The sequence below is a fragment of the Lactuca serriola genome, chromosome 3 (assembly GCF_051521515.1).
Source record: "Lactuca serriola cultivar US96UC23 chromosome 3, Lser_US96UC23_V15, whole genome shotgun sequence".
NCBI lineage: Eukaryota > Viridiplantae > Streptophyta > Magnoliopsida > Asterales > Asteraceae > Lactuca > Lactuca serriola.
In genome coordinates this window covers 302,338,461-302,349,034 of record NC_136410.1, presented here as the reverse complement: position 1 = coordinate 302,349,034, position 10,574 = coordinate 302,338,461, and the positions used below count along the sequence as shown (strand labels likewise).

Sequence of the window (10,574 nt, the reverse complement as noted above, 5' to 3'; positions counted from 1 at the left end):
GCAATTGGGTCTTTACTCTTTGACCATTCAAATAGTCAAAATACACCAAAGTTATCAAAGGACTATTTAATCATCCACTCACCACACAGAATATTTTTGTTTAAGCATATGCATTTTACTGTTTTATTCTCTCCAAGATGGTTTAATTAGATAAATAGTTTTCATAATCTCCCCCTCATCCTTACAAAATTTACCATTTCACTCCTATAGTTTGGTCGTCGTCATCATGAAAAAAATTAATAAAAAATAAAAAATAAAAAAGGGTCAAAAGCCCCAATCTCTCTCCCTCTGTATCTAATATATCTCTCTATACACACGATTCGTCTTTCTCAAATTTCAAATCCCTAATCTCTTCGACATTTTTATTCGATTATACATATATATCTACATATCTGGCATCTGTAATTCGCATCGCACACTTTACCCTTGTTGATTTCTTGTTCTTGGGCTTCAAAACCCTAGTTTCACTGACAGCCCTCAGAAACCCTAGTTTCCGTTTCTCGAACTACCAACAACTGGGGGTTGCATGTTTCGAACTTGATTTGGGGTTTTTTTCGTAAAGCTTCTGCTTGATTTCAAAGGTATGCTTAAATTTGCAGCCATGTTATGGATTTAATGGGTGTTTTGCTACCGAATTGTTTGTTTTACTTTCGTCGTTTTATGAGTTTACTTTGGAATCCTGGGCATTTAAATTTACTTCTTTTCAATGTTCTTGGTGTATATGAGCTGATATTTTGAGTACACTTAAGAGTTAAGTAAAACATGAGGAAGTTTTAAATTGTTTATACCTGATAGTGTATCACGAGAAATTCGAGGATCACCGTGATCTGATTGATCAATTGATGTTTTTTGTGTCAATCAGTGACTACGGACTTTGAAACTTTGTGTACTAGTAATAAGGAGAATACGTACATGGTTTTTTGTGCTGTTCTTTCTTTATGATGAAATGTTTAACCTTTGCCTTAACCCTAGATCAAATGTCAGGCCACATCCTGTTGTTTGTATCATCAAATGGTTTCTAAACTTGGGTACTGATGTATGGACTCAAGAACTGAAAAGCTAATGATGCTTGGAGATCTTAAACTACTTGATCAGACAATATTAATTTAGCAATTTTAAATTGAACTTTGTGTGGTTATATGGTTATCAGTAACTTGAAACTAATTCTTAGGGCTTTACTTCATTTAGAAGTTTCCTACATCTTCGTAGGACAAAATTGCAATAAATAACAACACACTTTCACTTCATTTCTAATTTTGTGATTGGATTGTTAATTTTGTTAGTAAAACCATCTAGTTTTCGAAAACCTTTTCAAACCATTTAAATTTGTCAACATGTTGTAGTTTTTTTTTGTTTGAAAATCGAAATTACCCAAAATGATTATATCTGAAAAGTACAATGGTTTAAGTAACAAATTTTAAAATCTAGTGACCAAATTAGAAATAAAGTGAAAGTATTTTACCATTTATTGCAAAAATTCCATCTTTTTAATCGAGTTCCGTTAACAAGTACATTGGTCCAGGACACGTTGATTGTTAAGCTAGAGACTATGCTTCCCAAATTGGTTTTTCTATTTTATTATTTTCACTTTTTTTTTTTTCTTTCTTATTAAGACTTTGTTATTCAAAAAATCTACCCAATTATAGCATTGCCCTTTCATCTTTTTTCTTGTTACGACATTGTACTTTGAAAAATCTACCCAATCATAATTAGGTAGATTATTCAAAGCACAATGATATAATAGGAAGAAGTAAAAGTAAGATGCTATAATAAATAAATAAAAATTGATTGTATATTTGTTGCAGTTTATTCAATGTGGGAGACAGTATGCGGGCCATAGTTTATAGAAATGCAAAGGTATCATGCTACCAACTGCACTAGTGCAGTCAATAACAGTGCAGTTGGTGGCTCATTAGGCAGGGATAATACTTCCCGTGCTGAGTCATCTTCCCTTCCAGCTAACTTTCCATTAAATCGGTAAGCTTTTAATTTCAATTTCTATTTTTAGTATGTTCTTAACTTCTCATTATTGAAACGAGTTAAATTATGTTTTATTTTTATTTTCCAGGCGTACTTCACAACTTGCACCATACAAATTGAGGTGTGAAAAAGAACCCCTGAATTCAAGGTGATCTTTTTAATCTTATTTACCTTTTTATTATCATTATTATTTGTATTTTTTTTGTTGACTCTTTTACCCTTCTGTTGTCAGGCTACCACCACCAGACTTTCACCCTCCAACTGCAAATTGCCCAGAGGAGACACTTACAAAAGACTATGTGTTGGGTGGATACAGAGAAACAGTTGAGGGGCTTGAGGTATGCCTTAAAACTTGTTTAAATAATTCATTAGTTATCATTTTATAAAGAACATCATCTACTCTTATGATAAGGGAAACTTTATGTTTTGTTATCATGAGTAAAGAAATGTAAACACATAGCTACCATGAATTTATGGGCAAAATATAAAGTATTAAGTATATTTCCTACTTTGTCTTACAGTATCTTGCTATTTAGTATTTATAATGATCATATTCATAGTACATTCCATTCCCGATTTATTCATTGTCATTTTGAACTTTGTCTTACAGGAATCAAGAGAGATCTCTTTATCACAGATTCCAACTTTCACAAAGCCTGTCATTTTAAAATGCAAGGAGGCAATTAGAAAATATCACAGAGCAATCAATGAATCTCGTGCTCAAAAACGCAAGGTATAATAAATAATATTTAATATTACTATTTTTTACATTTGTTTATTTATTTATATGTATATATTATTTGTAATCTTAAAATTGTATATGTTTGTGTTACAGGCTGGTCAAGTTTATGGAGTTCCTCTTACTGGTAATTTATTGAGTAAGCCTGGTTTTTTTCCAGAACAAAAAGCTAGTGGTGAAGATTTCCGGAAGAAATGGATTGAGGTTTGTCTTTTTAGTATCCATGTGAAGTAAAATACTCTTGGGTAAATTACAAAAACACCCTTGTATCTTTGGTAGTTTTGCGGCTTTAACCACGACTACTTTATCTTTTTCCAATCAAACCATAAAAGTTATTAAATTTTATGGTTATATCAGGAAGCATAGTAGTATAAGTGGTAAAACTTTAAAATTACCCAAAATATATTGTTTTGTCTTTAATTTTCTCAATACTCTTTTGATGACTTATTATATGTTACTTGACATTTTACCTTCATCTTGTTTAGTGTACATCCATATTGTAATACATTATTGCTCTTCATTTGTTTAAAATCACATTTCAGAAATAAATCATTGAGACTTTTGATATATATTATATTTATCAGAAGACATGAAATAGTAACATAATTTGACACTTTTGACCCTTATCCTACAGGGATTATCTCAACAACATAAACGTTTGCGATCATTAGCTGATCATGTTCCTCATGGGTATAGAAGGAAATCACTGTTTGAAGTTCTTATTAGAAACAATGTACCTTTACTAAGGGCAACTTGGTTTATCAAAGTAACTTATCTCAATCAGGTAATTAAATCAATACCCTAAACCCTAAACCTTAATCCAAGGGCATTTTCGTCATTTTGTTCTTTTTCTCTTCAAAAATTGTTGCAGGTTCGGCCTGGGTCTGGTACGTCTTCCGGATCACCTGACAAGACTCGGTTTTTGCGGTCAGATCAGTGGACGAAGGATATTATTGAGTATTTACAGTACCTTTTGGATGAGTTTGTTTCAAAAAATAATTCCCATTCTACCCTTCACTTGAAGGACCGGTCTCCTCAGTTTGCTTATGGTGGTGGGGTCCAGCATAAGAACGATGTGTTGGCGGTTGTTGATGGTGAGGAGCCGTCTGTGCATTTTAAATGGTGGTATGTGGTGAGGATTATACAGTGGCATCATGCTGAAGGCTTGCTTTTGCCTTCTCTGATTATTGATTGGGTTCTCAATCAGTTGCAGGTAATGTTTTTTGGTGTCTGTTAGATAATAGTGTTTGGTATGATGGAATAGAATGGTTCATTCCATTCCATCTCTGATTCTATAAATAATAACACACCATTTTGATCACTTTCAGGAGAAGGAATCACTGGGGACACTACAACTACTATTACCAATCATATACGGTGTCATAGAAACGATCATCTTATCTCAAAACTACGTGCGTACACTTGTTGCAATCGCAATCCGTTTCATCCATGAACCCTCACCCGGAGGATCCGACCTCGTGGAAAACTCCCGTAGGGCCTACACCATATCCGCCCTAATTGAAATCCTCCGATACCTAATCCTTGCAGTCCCCGACACTTTTGTTTCCCTGAACTGCTTCCCTTTGCCACCTTCAATCCTCTCAAATCCCACCACCGACAATAACTCCCTAATCACAAGGGTCAAACCCGCCACATCTTCAGAACTTCAGGGACCATTTTCGTCGATCGACACCCTCGTGTACTCCATTCAGAAATGCGCCATGAATCTCGCGAGAGCTGCGAGGCCGGGGTGCCCAGGGCATAATGTCGCGAAATCGGTTCGTGAATTGGATAAAGCTGTTACACATGGGGATATTGGTAGCGCGTATAAATGTTTGTTTGAGGATTTTAATGATGAGAATGTTGATAGAAGGTGGATGGCTGATGTCAGCGCGGGTCTGCAATCGTCTCTGAAATGGGTCGGGACGGTGAACTCGGCGTTTGTGTGTTCGGTTTTTTTCGTGTGCGAGTGGGCCACGTGTGATTTTCGGGATTCCAGGAATGCCCCTGTTGAAGGTGTGAAGTTCAGTGGCAAAAGAGACTTTTCACAGATATATATCGCCACCAGGATTCTCTCGATGAAAATGAGAAACAAGAGAAGAAAAGTCAAAGATTTGTCACGTTTCTTTCAGAGTCCGGGCCCGTTGCATGATGTTATTGTCTGTTGGCTTGATCAACACCAGGTTCAAAATGGAGAAGGGTTTAAACGGGTTCAGTTATTGATAACCGAGTTGACTCGATCGGGTATTTTTTACCCTCAAGCGTATGTGAGAGAGCTTATTGTTAGTGGGATCATGGGTAAGAATGATAATTTACTTGACATTGAAAGAAAAAGGAGACATTATAAGCTCTTGAAACATCTTCCTGGGTCTTATGTTCAAGATTCACTAGAAGAAGCACAGATTGCTGACGTGTCGCTTATCTCCGAAGCCATGCAGATTTATACAAACGAAAGGCGGCTTTTACTTCATGAAAATGTTATTTCCACAAATGGAAAAAACAATCATAAGTTTGGTAGAATACCTTCGCCGAAAAATGTCAAGATTGAAGAAGTAATGGCTTCGATTTCGGCTCTCCTCCACTTTCCGAATTCCAACGGGAACGGAATTGATGATTCCCATGGTGTAAAAAGGCCCGTTGGGCCGGTAGTTAGCGAAGGACCAACACCTGGATGTGAAGAATGTAGAAGAGCCAAGAGACAAAAAGTTGAAGAAAAGAGCCCGTTTCTTCATTTGTCAGATGATGAGGATATTTGGTGGGTTAGAAAAGGTGGTGTTACTGTTAAACCCATGGATTCTTTCCGGGTTGACCCGCCCGTGAAACCCATAAAGCAACCCACAAGAGGGAGACAAAAAATCGTGAGGAAAACCCAAAGTCTCGCCCAATTAGCAGCTGCTAGAATTGAAGGTAGTCAGGGGGCATCCACTAGTCATGTATGCGACAGCAGAGTAAACTGCCCTCACCATCGAAATGGCACCGATGTCTCTAAACCACCGGATTCCGTTGGAATCACCAATTCTGCCGGAATCAGTAATTCCAGAGACATTTCTTCGATCGGGAAAGTAATTAAACGGATCCCATTAGATGAGAAGAGGGTTATTGTTGTTTGGTTGATGGGTATTGTGAAACAACTCGTTGAAGAGGCCGGAAAGGTGACTGATTCCGGACCAAAGTCCGGTCAGTTTGGCCGGAATCTACCAGTTGTTGATGATAAAGGGTTGGGAAAATGGAAACTTGGTGAAGATGAATTATCTAATATACTGTATTTGATGGATGTTTGTGATGATTTGGTTTCTGCTGCTAGATTTCTTGTTTGGTTGTTGCCTAAGGTTCATGTCAATCCGATTCCTACTGTTCATGGAGGGAGGAATGTCATGATTGTTCCAAGGAATGTTGAAAACCAACTGTGTGCAGTTGGAGAGGCATATATTTTATCATCTCTTAAAAGGTTAGCAACTCTTACTCTTAATTCTGTATTATAGGCTTATAGCATAGCATCCTACTTTCATTTCTTCTATTACAACACTTTACATTCTGTTATTTTTCTTTTTTAACAATCCACCCAATTATAGCATTCCACTTTCCAATTTTTTGCTTTAATATGACCATTCGAATGACAATAATATAAACAAGATGATTTTTTTCAAAGTACATATAGCTATAATGATACTGAATGTTATTATTTCAGGTATGAAAACATCCTTGCTGCAGCTGATCTCATTCCGGAAACTTTAACCGCGATGATGCATCGAGCATCACTAGTCATGTCTTCCAATGGTCGTCTTTCCGGTTCCCCATCCTTAATCTTTTCCCGCCAAATTTTAAAAAAATACGCTGATGTGGCAACTGTCATTGACTGGTCAAAGACCTTCAAAACAACATCTGATAAACGACTCATCATGGAACTCGAATCCGGCCGATCATCAGACGGCGAATTCGGGTTCCCACTTGGCGTCCCGGCCGGAATCCAAGATTTCGACGAATTCCTCCGCCAAAAAATCACCGGAATCCGTATTTCCAGAGTTGGTTTGGGCATGCGTGACACCGTCCAAAGACTTATAGACGAAAACATCCCTTCTTTTTACGGTCAAGACAAAAAGTCAACCTTCCCGGTCAAACGACCCGTGGATGACGGGTACCCGATAGCCCAACAAGTTGTAAAAGGGTTGTTAGATTGCATGAGACAAACGGGCGGGGCGGCCCAAGAAGGCGACCCGACTTTAGTTGCCTTTGCGGTTTCCGCAGTCGTAACTAATGTCGGACAAGTGATTGGTAAAATTACCGAAATAACCCCGGCGAGTTGTTTATTTGCAAGACATATATTAAAGATTCATTTGACGATTTTGTCCCTACTAAAGGATGCGTTAGGTGAACGACAAAGTCGAGTGTTCGAAATCGCCCTTGCAACGGAAGCTTCTTCTGCACTTTCCCAAGTTTTTACCCCTCCGAAAGCTTCCCGTGGTCAACTACAGCTTTCCCCCGATACCCGTGATCCAGGGGTAAATTCGTCCAACGAAAAAACGTATTCCAAACCTGCTAAAACAACCGGTGCGATTTCCGCTCTTGTTATCGGGGCGGTTCTTCAGGGGATTGCGAGTCTTGAAAGAATGGTGACTGTTTTTAGACTGAAAGAAGGGCTGAATGTGATTCAGTTTGTTAGGTCAACACGGTCAAACTCGAATGGAAATGTCCGGTCAACGCCAGTCAACGATTCGAAAATTGATAATTTGGTCGAAGTGTCGGTTCATTGGTTCCGTGTTTTAATCGGTAACACCCGAACAGTTTCCGACGGGTTCATAGTCGAACTTTTGGGGGAATCTTCCATAATTGCCCTTACAAGAATCCAAAGAATGCTTCCGGTCAACTTAGTCTTCCCTCCTGCTTTTGCCATTTTCGGGTTTTTAATATGGAAACGGTTCATTCTAAACCCGAATGTCATCACCCGTGACAACATCACACAGTTATTCCAATCTTTAACCTCTGGAATCACCGATGCCATCAAGCATTTACCTTTCCGTGACGTATGCCTTCGTGAATGTTCAACATTATACGATCTTGTAGCCTCGGACCCCACCGATTCCGAATTCGCAGCATTCCTTGATTCCAACGCCCCGAAAGTTTCCGCGTTTGTCCCGTTACGTGCCCGGGTCTTTTTAAACTCCATCATTGATTGTCAATTACCTCCGGAATTGGTGAATCCGGAGGATGGGAATCGCGTTTCCGGACATTCCGAGTCGCTTCTCGAAAAACTCGTACACATTCTTGATACTTTACAACCCGCGAAGTTTCATTGGCAATGGGTGGAACTTAGACTATTGTTAAACGAACAAGCTTTAATTGAAAAAATGGAAGGTCGTGATGCTTCTTTGGTTGAAGCTTTGAGCTCTTTTTCACCAGATGGGACTTCTGAGAATGAAAATAATTTCATTCAAATGGTGTTGACCCGGCTTTTGGTCAGACCTGATGCGGCCCCACTTTTTTCAGAAGTAGTCCACCTTTTGGGGAGATCTTTAGAAGATGAAGTTTTACTACAAGCTAAATGGTTTCTCAGAGGACATGATGTTTTATTTGGGAGGAAGTCGATTAGACAAAGGTTAATTAATATAGCCGATAGTAAAGGGCTTTCGACTAAACCCCAGTTTTCGAAACCGTGGGGTTGGTGTAGTGGAAGTAATTCCATTCCGGGGTTGAAGAAAGGGAATCAGAAACGCAAGTTTGAGGTTGTCGAAGAAGGGGAAGTGGTGGAAGACGGGAATGGAATCGAAACGAAACGGAATACAAATATTGAAGCGTTTGTGGTTACGCAACAGAATGTGACGGAAAGGGCGTTGGTGGAATTATTACTTCCGTGTATTGATGAAAGTTCGGAGGATTCACGGGTTACGTTTGCGGGTGATTTGATTAAACAGATGAATGAGATTGAGCAACAGATAAGCGGGGTTACAAATGGAGCGAATAAACAGGCCGGAATGGCGGTTTCTGGAGCTGAAGGTCCGGTGAGTAAAGCGAATACAAGGAAGGGAATCAGAGGCGGGAGTCCGGGATTAGCGAGACGGAATCCACCACCCGTTGAAGTGATTCTACCTTCACCTTCGGCTTTGAGGTCTTCAATGTCGTTGCGTTTACAGTTGCTGTTAAGACTGCTTCCTGTAATCTGTGCTGATGGGTAAGTTTTTTATTTTATTTTATTTATAACTTAAATATGTTGATTGAATCTTGTGTGTTTTGAATGTTTAGGGAGCCATCATCACGTAGCATGAGGCACATGCTAGCTTCAGTGGTCCTTCGTCTACTTGGAAGCAGAGTTGTACATGAAGATGCAGATCTTTCTAGCCCAGCTTCACGATTTTCCATCAAGAGAGAAGTGGAGTCCATGATCGAATCATCTGGGACCGTTGATCTTGGTGGAAGCCTTTTTGACCGTTTATTGTTGGTGCTGCATGCACTCTTGAGCGGGTGTCAGCCACACTGGATGAAACCCAAAACTCTCTCCAAGTCCACCATTGAAGCCACCACCACCACAAGTTTATATGATCGTGATGCCGCCGAAAGCTTGCAGGTGTAAATAAATCTATAAACAAAAATAGCAAACCTACTTTCGTTTATTTACTTGTTATAACTTATAAATAAATATTAATATTAATATATTGATTAAAAAAAATGGTGCAGAATGAGCTGGACAACATGCAACTTCCGGAAGCGGTGAGGTGGCGGATACAAACCGCAATGCCATTCGTTTTCCCCTCCTTAAAGTTCACAATCTCCTGCCAGCCACCAAACATCCCTTTGTCAGCCGTCACCTCTCTCCAACCACCCGTACCTGTACCTGCTTCCGGAACCATCCGGAACATGCCATCACGAGCCACCTCAAACGGTCCAACAAAACCCACCAAACCCATACCCCCACCCACACATGTATCATCCATACCCTCATCACAACCCGACCCGGATACCGAAATCGACCCGTGGACACTTCTAGAAGACGGAGCTGGGTCAGGCCCGTCTTCCATAAACGGATCCGCAATCGCGGGGACGGATCATGCGAATCTAAAAGCATCCACCTGGCTCAAGGGTGCGGTGAGGGTCCGGAGGATGGACCTCACTTACATCGGTGCTATAGATGATGACAGCTGATTACACCACACCTCCCAAAAAGTCAAAAAGTCAAAAAGTCAAACCCTGTGAAGTTATCATTTTGGGGTCGTGGCCCGCGAAAAGGCATGGATGGGTAGGCGGGCGCGTGGGGGGGTTTTATGACAGACAAAACACACAAAAATACATTCGATGGCTAACCTAACCCTGTGGTTTGGTGGTTGGGAGATTTGTTGTAAATATAGAGGGAAATGATTCGAAAAATGATATGTCAAGTTTGTTTTGTTGTTGGGGGGTATTTTAGGAAATAATATTTTACAACAAGGGTCTTTTCAGTTTTCACAACACATTTGTGTATTATTATTATTATTATTATTGGTTACTCATGGAGTATCGTGGAAGGTTATAAATCCTTTTTCTTCCATCGATGCTGTCGAATCTAGACTCTAGAGCGATAAACTTATAGACTTGTATCTCGTCTAGTGAAAGTTGTACTTTTCTTTGGATTTCGACTTTTATTTTTTGCTCTAGATGTTTTACATGAAAGTGGATATTGATGTATGTTTTAGTTAAATGTTATTTATTGTTCATCAAAATGTTCAAAGGCCTCAATTTTGTAATAGGCGGCTGATTAATTGTTAAGCTTAATCGGTTTTGGTCAATGGGGGTCAAAGTCAGAGAGCTAGACGGTTCTAATCGGCCCTAAGTGGTCTAATTAGCTAAATTTTCAAATTTTTAAAATTTCGAAAGTTCATAGTATTTC

At 39.3% G+C, this 10,574-nt stretch overlaps 1 protein-coding gene across 1 annotated transcript; it reads left to right on the top strand.

The window, feature by feature from the left end:
* Positions 1–281: 281 nt before the first annotated feature.
* On the top strand, positions 282–10,372 carry CCT (RNA polymerase II transcription mediator). The gene is made up of 12 exons (XM_079032400.1): positions 282–581; positions 1,806–1,977; positions 2,069–2,128; positions 2,213–2,318; positions 2,591–2,713; positions 2,816–2,923; positions 3,354–3,503; positions 3,591–3,932; positions 4,048–6,167; positions 6,408–8,885; positions 8,957–9,278; positions 9,389–10,372. Exons 2-12 carry the CDS (start codon positions 1,850–1,852, stop codon positions 9,851–9,853), a joined length of 6,402 nt encoding a protein of 2,133 aa, XP_078888526.1. The 5' UTR covers positions 282–581; positions 1,806–1,849; the 3' UTR covers positions 9,854–10,372.
* The last annotated feature ends 202 nt before the right edge of the window (positions 10,373–10,574 follow it).